Consider the following 17,695-nt stretch of genomic DNA (forward strand, 5'->3'; position numbering starts at 1 on the left):
ATATTGTGGATATTATTCCTTTAATTTTGTAGTTGGTAAGATTATGAATCTGATGACCTAAGTCACTCATATGGTTATTCTGGAATATAGTATATTACAAAATTATTGCTGCATACCTCTCATATCAAAAAATTATAAGAATACAGTAGAAAATTAAAACTATCAGTGTCCTTACCTGAACATTAGAGAATCTTGGTAGCTACTGTAGCTAAAATATTTCTTAATTTTTGTGAATTTGTTTGTATTGTAAAGATCATCCTAAAACTATCCCAACTAGAACTTTCCTACTAGGCAGAATCTATATACTCCATAATTGTATCTGTTATTAATGATGTTATTTTAAATGATTGATGAGGAAGGAAAGTAAAATTGAATTCAGATATTTCTAGCATCTTTCATGTGTATAGATATTGCATTGACAACTTTGCATAAATTTATTTATACCATTTCACACTGGGATTATACACTGCTATCATACTTCTTGCTACTTTATTTTTGGATGGTTGTAATACAGTGTATGTGGTTTTATAGTTTATGAACAATTTGCATTGTTTTAATTTATGTATGCTTAAGAAATTTTCAGGTACTACCACTTATTTTATGACTAAGAGACTGTGCACACTTAAATCTGTTAAAGGACCTAGGAATAATTTAATAATTTAATTATGATTCTGTTTGAATAATCAGGGAAATAGTTTGTTCCAATGAGAATAATGAACAAGAATTTCTATGCAAATATCTTCCACCAGCTTTATCCACTCTCACACAAACATTCACACATTTATCTACTTATCTATCTATATCTATTTATATCTGTATCTATATTGATAGATAAACATATATGTGAACACACACATATTACATAATAATGTATTCTTAGAATCAAGTTTATTCCATGTTTATCTCGATACTGAAAATTACATGAATAATATTGAATAATTTCTAATGTATTTCCCTAAAAAAACTGTAAAATGAACAATTAAACATAACTACCACAATTTACAATAAAATTAATTAGGTATTTAAATATATTATTTCCAAGGAACCCAATTTTATAAAACATTTATGCAGAAAAATGAATATTAGTTGAAAGTTCTGATTGTTGCTCAATAGATTTTAATGATCCACTGGATGGCATTGCTATGGATCTGTTATGATGCAATAACTTATTTTTTCATTAGTATAAAAAAGGAAAAAAATGTATTAAAATATATAGCTCTGAAAAAATAAGTTGTTTTAGTTTTCTTCTTATTCAGTTGTTATCTAATTTAAAACAATTACATTAGACTAAAAAAATAAAAATAAACTAGTCACTTCAGCACCTTAACTGGTAGAAAAGAACCTTCCAGGGGCTAACTAATTGCCTGTGTATTTTGTCTAGGTGTTGAGGGAAAGCTAAGAGAATGAAGGCTCTAAATCCCCAGTGGAAGCATGATATGGCGGAGCAGAGCTGGTGCTGAATTGTTCTCTCTGATGGCTCTATGGGAGTGGATAGCACTGAGTCTTCATTGCTGGGTTTTAGCAGTTGCTGCTGTTTCGGATCAGCATGCCACAAGCCCCTTCGACTGGCTCCTCTCTGATAAGGGACCCTTCCATCGCTCACAGGAATACACAGATTTTGTGGACAGAAGCCGGCAGGGATTTAGCACAAGATACAAGATATACAGGTATGAAGCAAAGGGAAAGCAATTACAGAGATATCATCCTTGAAGGTTGTGTGTAAATAAGTTTCTCTAAGGGAAAGTTTCAGAAGGGTTATTATTGACTATGCACCATAGTAATGCTTTCTCACTATTTAAAAATTTTCTTTTAGATGTGACATCTATGAAAAAAAAATAGGTAATGGTGACCACTTGTGTATCACTCCCAAATTTTAGAATGCTGTCTTAAAGTAAATGCCAATATACTTTAATGCTGAGTTTCTCATTTTAACTATCCAAAAATTGAGAATGAATTTTCTTGTATTGCTTTTCCTTTCTACCTTACACCATTCTCTGTTATCTATGTGAGTTAAATGGTAATCTATCTTCTACTAGTCATTCATTTATTTCCTGAAAAATAGTTGTACATTTAGAATTCATAGGAAACAGCAATGGAATGGATGAAAAGAAATAGATGAATAATCCATGATAGCAAAGATGAAAGAAAAAAAAGGTCACTTTTAACTTTTATTACTCCTCCATATTTGAAATCTAAATAAGTTTTACAGAAGAAGTCGGATATTAAATCAAACAAAGACTACCTAGTTCTGCAAAGCCCAGTGAATCCATTAAGTAGAGGAGTGTACAAGTGGTTGCCTCAGTGAATTAGATTGTATTGATCTTTGCCATAAAGAATGTTTTACGTCCAGTTATAGCTTTGAATTGGTTCATAGTGGTAGAAGTTTACAATTCCCAGTTACTGGTTTGGCATTTATAGAGAAGGAAATTTTGTTTTGCATTTTTGTGTGTGTGTGCCTGTATCTATGGATATACTCCTACATAATATTTTATGTTGTATGCGCACCAGAGGGCACTGTGCTTCAGTCTGTATGCCGTCTTTTATTCATCACTGTGAGAAATTTATCAATCCTATTATAAATTGATATTTACAATGACACTCAGTGTGTTGAACCATTTCCATGAAGCATCAGGCAATAATTGCCATCCTTTTTAAAAATAAGAAATTCCTTATTACATGTATCCAAAGCACTTTTGCATGTCTAACAAGGAAAAAAAAAACAATCAAATTTTTAAAAATTTAAATGACAAATACTAAAGTTTTTTTCACCTAAATTTAGCAGAAACAGTAAATATATCATGATTTGTGTTTCCTTCATTTGTGTATGTGTTTAGTGGGTTAGTCAGCGTCTCTTTACAGATTGTATAAAGTTACTTGAATTTAAGATTGCATGAATGTCTTATATTTCAGCATTCTGCAAGAGTATTTTTAACAATCTGTCAAACAGAGCAAGTCTGCATGATTTATTGGCATCTCTTTCTGAGGTCTGAGGTGTTGTCTTATGTGTGATGGCTAAGGCTTGGCTTATTGGTCTATCACCTGTGAGTTGAAAACATGGTTTGACATGTTTCTAGAAGTTATGGGCTGAATAGAAAAGAGGCATTATTTGAATCACAGTAGAAAAGGTAATGGAAAAAAAAAGATTTGGGATTTGTCTGCAAGGCTCATCTATCCTGTTTAGCCCTAGTGGGACTTTATTTCTAAAGCCCTCATTAGCTCTGCACTCCCTATCCTTCCTCTCTTCACCCAGGGAGCTTGACCAAACATGTATGGATGTTAAGTACAATTGTAAACAGTGGATTAAGATATTCTCTTCTACACCCAGCTGGGCTATAACTTCTAATGAAGGCTTTTAAACATTTCTAATGATATTATGATCACTGGTGGTTGCTATAAAATGAATAATATAATCTATTTAATAGGGTTAATTTAGACTTGATAAAAATAAAGTATTTCATTTGTCCAACTGGTATTTTCTTAAGTTTCAGAGATGGTTGTATGCATAAATATAAAATAAAATGAGTTCAAATTTTTCTTCAAGCAGTAAACCTTATTTTGAATGGCTACAGAGTCTTAAATCCTGGATTAGTGTACCTTTCTAGCTTTGTTTTTATTTTTTACTTTTTTTGTTCTTCAAAAAATTATTAGAGACTATCTTTCATAAATGTGTGCCTTAAGATACAGTTATGGAATTTGTACATAATTAAGACACACAGATGGAAACAATATTTTTCCACATTTAAGTGCTTGGCTTACTAATAATGTGTAATCTCCTAAACTGACGATCCAAATTCTGCTAGTGCTTGTTATTACTATCATAAAATCCTCATGTGGCATATTAAATTGACATAATATCTGAAAGACATTATTTATGACTATGAAACATATTAAGCTTGTTAAAATAATTAGGTCAAATCTCTTTCGGCTATCTTTCTTCATTCATTACATTTTCCAGCAAATATTTTTCTTTTCATCACAAACAGAACAGTAAGATAAGAATTATCAAAGATTACTAGGATCATAGGTAGGGATAATATTCAAACCATTTTTTGTCTTTTTCAAGAAAGTACCTTTTGGTCAACAAATAGGGCTTATGTTTGTATTTTTGAAGTAATGTGTATGTAAAATATTTTCAGGTTTGCTTCTGAAACTGCATAATCACTAAGATCTTGGCAGATCACATAATTGAAGGATATATAGTGTGAATATTAATATTTCTGTTGTTATTGGGTTTCATATATCTATTCCTCTTACCTACAGACTGAAAATAGAACATAAGAATCAGGCATTCAAAGGTAAAGGGAAAGTATTCTCATTTTTAGCTATGCTTGGAAAAATTTTTTCACTCAGAAGCATCATATAGGACTACTTTTGATTTACAGTTACAGTATAGAAACACACTTGGACAGTGAGCCTAACTAGTATATGTATAATTTTTTCCAAGACATATGTGTAAAATTTCATTCTTTTAATAAGTTACAAGAGTGCTAGGCAAAATAATATTTTTTAGTGACACAAACTTAGATACAGATATCTTAAACCAATAATATGAATGGTTAGGTCATAGCCTTGCAATTTTTATTACCATAAAATAAATATTCACATATGTAAATCTTTAAAGATATGGTCACACAATTTTTTTCTTCTACATCTTTTAGTTAACCACTCATGCAAGTAAATCATGAAAATAAGGTGATTATTTTCTTACTATATTTCAAAATAACTACATATATATGGTATTACTACAATTTAGCTTGTTTGCTCAGAGTAACTTTTTGAAGAATCCTGCCTACTTTGGAAAAATAGAAGACAGTTGAGAGAAATGTTATGCTTCATTGGTCTTTGTAATTATGTTCTCTGAGAAAAAAGTACTTACAAGATGATTTGGTAAGGATAAGATATGATAAAGCCTAGAAAATATAATCAGATATATGACCACTTCATATATGATGTGAATTTTAGAATAAATGCTTCTTTCTTATGGGTATCTACATAAAGGAAAACAGAAATTGGATTTATTACTCATACCATATATGTAAATCTGTTTTGTCTGAAATAAGGATCTAAAGAGGAAAGATGGAAAATATTGTTTCTAGAAGAAAACAAAATACCATTATAACATTGGGATACTTAAGGATTTTCTGAAACATAAGGCATTAAGCATTAAAAAGCAGCAGTCAATTCAGATATATTTTTATGGATATAGCTACCAGTAGCAGCATGTTGAATCTCTGAAACAGAAAGTCAAGTGAAGAAAAACAGACACATGAACAAAATTATATATGATTTTATTTATTTCAGGTTTCCAAAACAGGCAGAACTAAATTATATCATTTAGATATGCACAGTAAAAGACGCTTAATAAAACTTAAAGGAAAGCAAGGAAATGCATATGACCAAAATCAATATGTGGTTATTTATGGGGAAGGGAGAATTATGGGATTTTAGGGAAAAGATGAGGGACTTCTATGGTAATAACAATATTCAGTTCCTTAAATGGGCGATGCTTATGCTGGTATTCTTTGTGATATAACCACAGCACAAGTGATCTGTCTCTCTCACCATGTTTGGAGATAGTAGTACATTAGAATAATATGATAAAAAGAGGAGTGGTCCAAAGAATATGTGCCTGCAAAATGTGGGATGTACTTAACTAAAAAAACTGTAGAATAGTAAAAATTCAACTTTACTTAAATTTTTAACAGTTAGTAGAAAAAGATTAGTATATAATGTTACTGCAAATCATAAGGGAGTAACTGCTAGATATTGGAAGGTGTCACATATATCTTAAAATTTTCAGTCACAAATAAAAACTAACATTTAAGAGATCTAAAATAATGAACATGACAAAAAATATATAAAACTTGGAAAAAGGTGACTTCAAGGAAAACCAAAAGTATAATTAATGCAATAAATGTATTTTAAGCTCCAAGTTTTATAAACAGATTCACATTTTTTAATATGCTACATATAGCAATATTACCTAAAACAAAATTATACATAACATAAAAGTAAAAAGATGATTAATTTTCTTAAATGCCATATAATACTGTGTACTGAATAATAAATTATACAAGATGTCACATGAAACTGCAATTTACCATTCTTATTCTTTGTGAATGATGTAGCCTACAAGAAAATCAGTGTAGCAGTGCTAAGACAGATAATTGGATTATGGAATTTAGTACCATTGTATTAATTTGTAGAATATTGTATAAATAACATGAGTTATTCTTATTTAAATAATATTTGAATATTTATGTAATTTGTTTTTGTTCTAACCCCTCCCAAATTTTAAAATTCTTAATTAAATCAATATATGCCTACATTTTGGAATTCTCAAAAATCTTAATTGCATAGCTTTAAATTGATATATTCAGATTATAAAATTAAGGAACTTAATTCATTTGCTCTTAAAATTTAAAATCCAAAGAATTTTAGGGGAATTAAATATGATTTTATTAAAAAAATACCCTATTGTGAAAAATTGCTTCAGTGATTCTTCAAAGTTTAGTAAAAAGAAAAAGCAACAACAACAAAAGAAATATCAAACAATATGTGAAAAGAGAAACATGAAAAGAGAAAATAAGAATAAAACTATTTTGATTTATTTTACATTTCATCATATACACATGTATAATCAGAAGACTAGAAGTAATACATCTAAATGTTTGCATTACCTCCAGTGGAAATTTTTATGGATTTTCTATAATGAGTATGTGTAATTCCCATGATCAGATAAAATAATAACTGCTATTTATTTTATAAATAAATAGTATGTCATAGGTTTATTTAAAAAGCACTTCCAAATAATTACCAATGAGATTTTGGAGAATTTACCAGAATTATTTAAATAAAAGTTAAAAATAAAATTTAAATAAATGAAATATGTCTGAGTCTAGCACTTTAAAAATAATTATAATAAAGCAGATTCATGTAAGAGGATATATATAAATCTATGTATATATAAAAATATATGAACATGCATAAATATATGTGTATATATACATATAAATACTTTTATATGTATAAATATATATTTACAATACTGTCTGTGTGTGTGTGTGTGTGTGTGTGTGTGTGTGTGTATTTTATAACACTTCAGCTGATTTCACCTATGATGGTGCCGAAAAGGTAAAAGGAGACTGTTAAATACTGTGTCTTCAATTTTTTTTAATATTTATATTTTAGTTGTAGTTGGACAGAATACCTTTATTTTTATTTATTTATTTTTATGTGGTGCTGAGGATCGAACCCAGGGCCTCACACATGCTAGGCAAGCTCTCTGCCACTGAGCCACGACCCCAGCCCCTGTCTTCAATATTTTATTGGTTCTTTCACATATTATATCGTTAAGGTCTCCCAACAACTCTAATAATTCTCATTCTAATGATTCTCATCCCAGTGAAATAGCAAGGGAGTATGAGGTTTTTTTTTTTTTGCTCTTTTCCATTAATGAACTGTGTTAACTCAGTTTGTGACAAAATTTCTCAGTCCTTGATCTCCTCATTTGTAAAAGTATGGATGTGCTAGCCTCTGAACTGCAAAGTTCAATTCTAACACTAACAGCAAAATGATAACATATTGGAACAAATAGATAAGCTTTTTTTTTTAACAAAAATTAACTGTGATTTTTTTTATATCTACATTTGTTTCTTTTTTTGCAAAAGTCATTTATAAATACTCGTCTAAACATAATATCTAACAATCTCTTACTCTCTCTTTTATGTACATTTGAAACTAAGCTTTGTGATTACTTATCTTTCGTGACACTCTTTTTTCTCTTTTTATGTTATACTGAAAAGGCTATTTATCCTGGTTTGTTTAGTTACTATACATCATTCCATTAGTCTGTTAGTACAGTTTACAGTCATTGATAAAATGAAGTAGAATATTCTACGTAGTGATTTCACATAGAAAAAAATCAAAATTGTTTCAATATATTCATTCAACAACTCTAGTAGTTCATCTAGTTTTGATACTAAACCACATAACTAATATTAAATTTTGTGTTTAATTTTAATTAACAGTTGAAATGTACATATGACTTCACACCTTAACTATCCCTTAAGTTAACAATAGAAAATTTTCATTTAGGAATAAAAACATTAATTTGAGAATTTAGGAACTGTTATTATATGTGGTTATATATAATCTCATGATTGTATATGAAAATATGTTTATAATAATTATGACATAAATAATAATTTTCAGTTTAATAAAGTATGCACATTTATTGCTCTTACAGTGAGAAAATGAACTGGACTGCCAGTTGTTACAACTATTCACAGAGGGAAGTTAATAATTATGAGTTTCTGGCATTTAAACAAATACTTTATTTGATTATGTTCTCTATCTAGTTCCATCTTATCAAGCATTGTAATTTTTCACTGTCTTTATCCCTGTGGTCTTCTTCCAACTAAAATTGCCGAAATCATCAGTGTTGTCTTCTTTTGTTGTCACTCCTCTCCGGTTTTTGAATAGCTAACATGTATTTTCTTTAATGTTCTATTCCAAAAATTCAAAGTTTAAAAACTAGAGGAAGAAATTGAGCAATAATGTTTCTTTGGGAGTTTCCTTGGTTCTATTCATGTATGTATATATGTGTGTATGTATGTGTGTATGTGTTTGTTTATGTGTGTATTTGAGTTGATTCCAATGAGAAAAGCCATGTATTATTTGTCACTCTAAACAAAAAGTGGTACTAAAATCACCTTTATTATAACTCTTTTACTTTTATATAAAATAATTAAGGTAATACTGCTATTTGCAATATTTAAAAAAATTTTCAAGCTATAAAAATTAGTCAAAAGATTCAGATTTAGATACTACTTCTTTTATTTTATACAAATAACAATAGAAGATTAGATGCTCACCTTCATATTTTACTTTACAAAATTAATGCAGAAGTTTTATGAATTATTTTTTGTTTAGAATAGATTTTATTTATTTAATAGACCACTATTTTACAGAAGTATATAAAATTTTTTTGAAGATTTCTTTTTCCATAAATTTAAAAATTAGCCTATTATTTTAGTAGGAATATAAATTCCATAATCTACCTTGGAATATAAGAAATTTCCAGTAAAATTCACTTAATGAGAGAGGTCTTCCATCAACTAATTTGCAATGTTTATTCATAGAAGTTTGTCCTCAGATAAAAAAGATATATAATAATACACAGGTGCTCAATGAATACTTGTTAATAAAAGTTACAAAGCATGTACGTATATTTCTAAATATTTCCTTTATTTCTTCAATGTCCTGATAAATGCAATATAAAATGTATACCAACAAATTAGGAAAATATTAATAAACTGTTTTAGTTTAAGCATAAAAGTTGATAACTCTGATTATAAAGTAAAAGAAATGTTTTATGTTCCAATTCTTATTAAAGAGCTATCAAATGCTTTCTGAATATTAAAATTCAAGATATTTTACAGTATTTGGGAATAGTTCTCTCGCAAATTTTTTGTTAAAGCACCAATTCACAATACCACAAAGTACTGTATGGATGGATAGTATCATATTTTTTGAGTCTGTCCCCACTTATTTTTTTTTAAAAGCATCTTCCTTTCTTTGACATAATATGTACAATCTCCCTATTTTTTTTCCTTTTGAAACAGTTCACAGAAGCACAGAGAATGACCTGGCCACGAGTCTGCATGTCCTTTTTCAAGCAGTCATTTCTCTGGCTCTTCACTTAAATAGATATTAGCAGCTAACTAATTAAACTACCTCTGCTGTCAGCCTGAAATTAGCAAAGGCTTAAAAAAATTAGGAAAATCAGTGCTTTGCTGTGGCCTTGTGAGCTAACTGTCTTATCTTAAAGACACACACAATTATTATCCCAAAACATAATAGAAAATTAGATTTAAATAAACACACTCAATTAAAATTTATAAAGTACTTTCACAAATGTAATCTTTCAACATTATTTTTTAATTGAATACTAAATTCAAAACTCATAAGAATATTTTTCCAAGTTTATTATTTGGAAAAAAGCTATGATAAATTTTATTGCAATTTTCTGAATAAAAGAATGATGATTTTTTTTGGTTGTAGTTTTGTTTCGTTTTTCTTCTCATAAAATGAAAGCTTCTAAGGGTTGAACACGACCAATAATTGGTTTACTTAAACCAATGGTCTTTATCTCATGCTTTCTAATTCTCATCTATATTGTTAATATCAAGTGATCTTACAGCCTTTATAAAAGTGTTTCAAATGTCTGGAAACTACACACCAGGATACCTAAAACCATATATGAACACACATGACTGTTAGTAATGTCTTCCTTGAGAATAGCCTGACTCTGTGAGCTTGTTCCTAACCACTTTCTCAATTATACCTTTTCACTCTTCATTCAAATGCTAACACTCAGACCTCACATTAATCTTTTTTTATAGAAATAATAGTTTGGTTTTATTGAATGCTTTTCCTGTAGTTTTGGGTTCTATGGCTTTGTTTTCCTACTGCTCAGAACATTGTGTCCATTAAAATGAATAATGACCATTATTCATTTAAAATTATGTAAAATGTATATATGGTCCAATTCTCAAATCTGTCCAAAAATTTCTTCTCTTGCTCATCATAATCCAACATATTGGTTTATTTCAAATCTGTACATTTGAAAAGAATATGCTTATGTATTTGTGTTACTGACTAAAGTTTTAGCAGAATAATAGTAAAAAAAAGATTTCTCAATCACATCATGAGAAACCTACTAACAATTAGATAAACTGCAGCTTTTCATAGGATTCATATTCCTTTATCAAAGATTGCAAAAATCTTAAACCTCTGAATATAAACCATTTTTTTCAGCAGAGTTAGCTTCAAACCCCACCCTGACCTGAATAGTTGTGAGATTATAGGTTTTCATTTTTGTATTTAGTGCAAATATTCAGTATTTTATAGCAAATATACTGGTCTTCCTTAATTATAGACTGCTGCCTCAGACTCCACTCAGGATTTTAGATACTATATGCAACACATAACTTACTTACCTCTAAAGGCTGAAACACTCTGAACTCTGAAACACAGCTGACCTTGCACTTACAGCACAGTGTCAATTCTAACTTCCAGGATGTTCTGTAGCTTCTTTATAAGGATATTATATTTGACCACATTAAATATTTCAGCAACATGTAAGTATTTTATAGACTGATTTTCTTGATCTGTAAGTCTAATATTCCCATCTAAAAAGAAATGAAGCACATTGAAATTTTTTTCTTAGCATTATTTTCTAGCTTTTGAGCATATATAATAACAATCTAGGGCACTTTTTAAAATCTTAAACAGAAGTTACATTACAAAAGATTTCAATTATTATTATTATTTTTTCATCAAACATGTTTTCTCATCAATACTTCACAAATCTTTACTTGGGTATACTACCTTAGAATACTCAAACTCACTGAAGAGATTTTCAGACCCTCTTTTTTTTCTTTCAGTTGACCTTGAATGTAATAGGTAAATTGATCATTTTTGGAATTATATTAGTATAATCTAGCTACTTTAGAATGGAGAAGCACAGGCAACCCATACTTGCATAGAGATAAGCTAGTATGAGCTGGCATTATAGAACTGAGGTTTTGTATATGTATCTATCATTTACTCAATGCAAGGATCTAAAATTTTATCATCTCCCTGTGCCTTTGAGTCTTCTTCTGGTAAATAAGGAAAACAGGAAAGGTTCCAAGTTTTGAGGGTTTTTTTAAACAAATTTCTCTGGTCATCTTTCTGAAAGAATTTATTTTATAATGTTGATATTTAGGAAAACATCACTGCATAGCTGTGTTAGTCACAAAATCCTTGCTATGACAAAATACCTGGGAAAAACAGCATAAGGGAGGAAAGATTTATTTTGTCTCATGGTTTCAGAGGTTTCAGTTTATAATCAGCTGGCCCCATTGTTTCTGGGCCTGTGATGAGAAGGAGCCCTCTACTCACTTGGCCCCATCCCTGTGTGCTTGTGTTGAGGCAGGGAGGGTGTAGTGCGGTAAAACTCTTCATCTCATGGTTTGGTGGAAAGGTGAGGAGAAGGGACTGGGAACAAGATATAATCCCTAAGGGTATACCCCAAGAACTGACTCCCTTCAGTGAGGTCTCACTTCCTACTGGTTTCACTACTTCCCAATATTCCATTTAGCTATCAATGGATTAATCTATTGAGGTCAGGACTCTCATGAACCAATGATTTCCTAAAAAGCCCATCTCTGAATATTGCTGCAATAGGGACAAACTTTCAATACAGGAGCCTTTGGGAACATTCTAGATCTAAATTATAATAATATTAAAATCAAATGTTAACATGAAATAAAAGTTATTTTTGCAATATTTTCTCTAGGGTATGTGTATATTTTGTGATTTAAAGAATCTATTGAATGAACTATGTAGCTGAATATAAACATCTCAGATTTGTCTAGGAAACTTCTAAAACTAATAAGTAATTTAATTCAAGTTGAGTAATCTTAGTTGTTTTTCAAAGGATAACTGCAATCTACAGGAACAAAAATTAAATCTCTTGAATAGTAAAGAAATTCTCTTTTTTAGTGTTGCTATAATTATGTTTTAACAAATCAACACAATTTAGGTTGAGATTCATTTCTTTTGTATGCATCAATTGCTTATTCCTTTCTAATGGTAAATAATATTCCACATGTGAATATTCTACAATTTTCTTATCCAGTTACCTATTCATAGATATGAGTTAAGAAACATATTTTGAGTATTGTTTTTCTCCTCATGTTCATGCATGAATGGCTAACTAGAAGATGCTGGATTTATTGTTGATAAAATAGACATTTAATATTCTATTTCTTTATTTCTGTGTGTGTGTGTGTGTGTGCGTGTGTGTGTGTATATGCGTGAGTGCGTGCGTGAGTGTGTGGTGCTAAGGATGGAACTAAAGGCCTCAGACATACTAGACAAGTGCTTCACCACTGAGTTAGATCTCCAGCCCAATATTCTATTTCTTAAAGATAGACTCTTCATTTATGTTTCTGGTTTCTTAACTACAAACTTCTGCACTGTCTTTCTTGGCACTGATCACATTGTGAGCTTTACTGTTTAGGTTTATCAGGTTATCTCTGTCTTCTGTCCTCAGCAATGCTTCTAAATTTAATCAACACACAGCTAAATATCATTCTACTGTTAATTCATTCAGAACACACATGTGCATATATAAAAAGCTCACAGATCTTATTATTAAAAAAAATAGTGAATTTGCATTTCTCCTGCCTCAGAATAAAGTGTTGACCAGTTTTTAAACGTGCCATTTTTAGTTAAACTTAGAAGAGTCTCATTCCTTGCCAGTGTGATTTGAAACTTTAAAATCAATTAAAACTGGAGACCCAAACCAAATTAGGGTAGAGGGTTGTATAAAAACACTTTAAATTAATGGATCCAATTTCAGTTATTTCTTATTTCACTATTTATTTCCTCTTCATTATGCTGTTCATGCAAGCATAATGTCTCTTATGAGCAACATTTCTTCCTCTTCAAGAAAGAGTGGACCAGAAGAGTGGACCAGAGTGCCGAATAACTGGCTTTTGGCCTTCTGTCTGGTAGTCTGCCTTGTGTTAGTGTCTACAGGAAAGAAGCACACTCACCTGCTTGCCCTCCTCCCTCTCTGTATCCTTTCCTGCACTTGTGCACAGCTCTGAAAAGGGCAGTGTCTGACAGATTAGAGAGGAGGAAGTAATTAAATCAAGAAAGGACTATTAATTCCTACTCTGCCATAAGCAACCAAGTCACAAAAAATAAATGTGGGGAATCCAAAAAGACCAGTGGAGTTTCTCTCTAGAATTTGAAATTAAGGTACCCTCTGAAGGAAAATAAGTATCTTCCACAGAGAGGTAGCATTAACTTGTCCTCTCCTTATGCTGTCATTTAACCTACCTTTATAGTTGGGGGTACATCCCTGTTTTGATATCTTGAAAGAAAACTGTCCCTTTCCTTGGTTAGGGCCCTACTGCTCAAAAGCAGGAGTAGCTATTCATCTGAGTAACTTTACCAAACCCAGCATATACTTCAGGCAATACTTGTATACACCAATTACTGATGGTGTTGGATTTCGTATGCATCAGCATTTTCTGAATATGAGCACTTTGTGAAAATCATCCAAGTTGCTTTAATATTAAAGATTTGATATTAAGGATTTCATGTAAAAGGACCTTAAACTTAGCATGGGCTACCAGTTTAAACTAATAATGGATTTCCATGCTAAAATATAAGTTTCCCCAAAGTCAGAAAGTTCATCTTTTTGATAATAAAATTCTGGAAATATTGTTAACACAGAATAAAAAGTCACGTGGTCAAGATTTTGGCAATTTATGTACCGAGAAAGGAAAAGAGAGAGGAGTGAGGAGAGAGAGAGAATGTTGAGACTGTTCACAGGTTCATCTGGCATTAAGTAAATTTTGTAATAAATCTATAGTATTTAGTTATTTTCATACTTTTTTCAAAAACACTTAAAGGTTTTTATTTTTTAAAATATTACACAATGATCAAACAGTGATCATTAACTCTTGGATCAGAAAATAATCTTAGGGAATATTAATTTTAAATCCCTCATTTTACAGTTTTGATTTTTCTGTGAAACGTTGAGAAGTGAAGGTTATAATTTTGTACAATTACCTGTGAATTATCACCATCTGCTGATATTGGTTTAACCTTGCTTCCATATTTCTTTTGTATAACATAAGGAAACATGTATGGAAATGTAGAACATTATTCCTTGAAATAGTCACTCCTCCTCAATATATCTTGTTATTTATAATTGTACGAATACAAAAGTAAAAGTAAATGGATTATTTACATTTCTATATATATTAAGCAGTCAAATTGCATCCTGTTAAACATTTTGAAAGATGAGTATAAAAATAACTTAAACAAATTTTGAAACCATCAAATGTTGGCTACCCCATATAGTACCAACAAAATCTGTTGATAAGCACAAATCTAATTTTATTATTACTGCTATATATGAGTGTATACTTATTGAGATATTACACATTTATTTTATGTGGATCTCTCAATGCAGGCAGTTTGAGGTTTGATTTAGATTATATAAAAAATCTACACATGATAGTTTAGGATTGTTGGAAAAATCAAAAAGACTAGGGATTCAAAGAGTTTTGGCAATAAATTATTGTATGTTGCTTTCTATTGAACAGTTTGTGTGTCAGAGAGATCTTGGGATGAAATATAAAGTTATTGATTTACTTTCCTGGATAAAAATGTTCCTGGTGTAATAAAGTTTTATTGATAAAGATATTGATGTAGATAGCTGTTTGTATGCATATGATTTTGTTTTTCACAACCTATTTTTTTCTCTTTACTTTTATTGTAGAGGAACAAAATCCCAGTAAGATTAAATTAATTTTCTGAGGTCATGTATCTATTTGGTGGTCAACAGTACTAGACCCTGGATATTTTCATGTTTTAATGTACCATCTTGGTTTTTGATTGAAAAATTCTGTTGAGATTACTTAGATTTTTAATACATATAGGATAATATGAAAACCACGACTAATATATGAGAAACCACTTTATTGATATTGATTTCACAGAAGGCTTTGAGGTATACTTACTTAGGTAAAGGTTTGCTTTCATAGAAAGACAGAATATAGCAAATTTGTATCTCTTAACATTTTTGACATTTTAATAGTAGTAAGCTAGGTACATCATTTGAGAAGTAAAGTAATGGCATGAGGTTATTTATGGGTAATAAATTAATTAATAAATTAATTACCCAGAAATAACCTCATGCCATTACTTAATTATCTGACAGTATTAATGACATCTGTAGGCTTCCTGAGAGCAAAGGACATGTTTTGTTTATTATTATAATTCTAGGATGTAGCATAAGGTCTTGTGCATAACATATGCTCAATAAATACACTAATAATCCACTAAAAGTTTCCAGCAGATGGCATTGAGTGTCTGGAGTTCATGCCATTTCATCTGCTTGTTTTCCCCCATCACCATTGAACCAACAGAGTCTCATGATTCTATTTGCTTAATATGATTTCTGACAGAACATATTTTTCTACATTGAATTATTTATTGTATTATATGAGATGAATTATTCTGATATTTTGTCTTAGAATCAGAAAATTTTATTTAACATCATTTTAAAAAATGGGTCATTAGACAATCCCACATAATTGCCATTTATAATTTAAAAATGTTAAGAGATACAAATTTGCTGTGTTTTAAATGTTATAATTTGGTTTCCGTAAGTTAATTCCATAGGGTGTATATAATTTTTATCTAAGACAGACAAAATATTTGGGTTTGGGTTTGTAATTGTTTACTTACAGGTTTGTGCAACTACACTGATTCTGCCCTTCCTGATCTTTGGCTAATCCACCTAAAATCTAACCAGAACAAGAAAATAAAATTATGTTTCTCCTTATTTAATGTTTTTTTTCTTTTTCTTTCTTTCTTTTTTATTTTTATTTTTTGTGTGCTAATGATCAAATTTAGGACCTTGTGCATGCTAGGCAAGCTCTGTCATTGAGTTATGTCCTAGCCCAGATTCAATACTTAAATTCCCATTTGTCTATATTTAACTAGGATAAAAATAATTTTTTGCAATACATACATGTGTTGAAAGATAGTCTTAAAGAGGGTATAATCATAGAAATACAAGAGAAGCACATTAGAATTTTTATTTAACTAATTAATTGGGAAACAATAAAAAGTCATAACTGGTTCAAAGGAAAACTCAATCAAGGATACTGAAATGAATTTGCAAATAAATGTATAATTATTTTATACCACGATGAAAATAAAAAGTAATTGTTCCTCTAGCTTACCAAATCTACTTGCATATCTATGAACAAAAAAAAATGTCTTCATTGTTATCAACTATCTAAAGAAGTGAGAAATCTCTATAGAAAGAGAATGGTGGTAGATGATGTTAGAGAAAGAGGCAGAATGTAGATCCTGGGGGCTCTGAATGCCAGAGTTAAGTTTAGGTATTATATTAAACGCAAGGGAAAGGCACAAAGTTTATAATAGGTTGATATGATTTATTTCTTAAAAGGTTCCTTGTACTATCTAGAGAATGAGTTATGGAGCATATAAGAACAGAAACAATGAGAGCAGCTGTGGGATTTGCCGTAGTGTATGAAGAGGACATTTGGAGATGTAGAAAGGACAGAATAAGTTAAAATTAAGTTTCACCACCTGCTTTTGCTCTTATATCAATAAGATTATGAAAATATATACTACTAACATAGTCTTTTAAAAACAGTATTACTAACTGCTTAGTGCAGTAAGAGTGCCCCTATTAACAAAATATCATATTTTAAAGCTTGTTAGTCTGTATTTCCTATTTTTAGTAAATATGGATTTATTATTGATTCACTTATTAAATACATCATATTAAGTGTGTGTTTTTATAAAAGCAAACATAAAATATATTTATAAGTTGATTAATATAAATTGTCTTTTGCTATAATCTCAAGTACAAGTTGTGACCATATCTGGATCTTTGGTAAACCAATTTCAGCTTCTGGGAGGTTAATGCTGAACTGTGGTAGATCCACTCTTTTTCTTGACCACCCACTGCAAATATAGGAATTTCCACCTATGGATTAAACTGGACTTTGGATGATAAACAAAATAAAGTCATGGCTCTATTTTGTCCTGTGGAGAAAGAAGATTTTATTCAGTCCCACCTTTT

At 30.1% G+C, this 17,695-nt stretch overlaps 1 protein-coding gene across 2 annotated transcripts in view; it reads left to right on the forward strand.

Moving 5' to 3' along the window:
• The first annotated feature begins 1,431 nt into the window (after positions 1–1,431).
• The window catches only part of Brinp3 (BMP/retinoic acid inducible neural specific 3), a 348,321-nt gene continuing 332,057 nt past the window's right edge, over positions 1,432–17,695 (forward strand). The window contains exon 1 of one of the 2 annotated variants that reach the window (XM_076832173.1): positions 1,432–1,667. In XM_076832173.1, coding sequence (XP_076688288.1) covers positions 1,432–1,667 — 236 coding nt within the window. The remainder of the gene's footprint in view (positions 1,668–17,695) is intronic. The other variant, XM_076832175.1, reaches the window with a different exon arrangement.

The sequence above is a fragment of the Callospermophilus lateralis genome, chromosome 13, assembly GCF_048772815.1.
Source record: "Callospermophilus lateralis isolate mCalLat2 chromosome 13, mCalLat2.hap1, whole genome shotgun sequence".
Taxonomy (NCBI): domain Eukaryota; kingdom Metazoa; phylum Chordata; class Mammalia; order Rodentia; family Sciuridae; genus Callospermophilus; species Callospermophilus lateralis.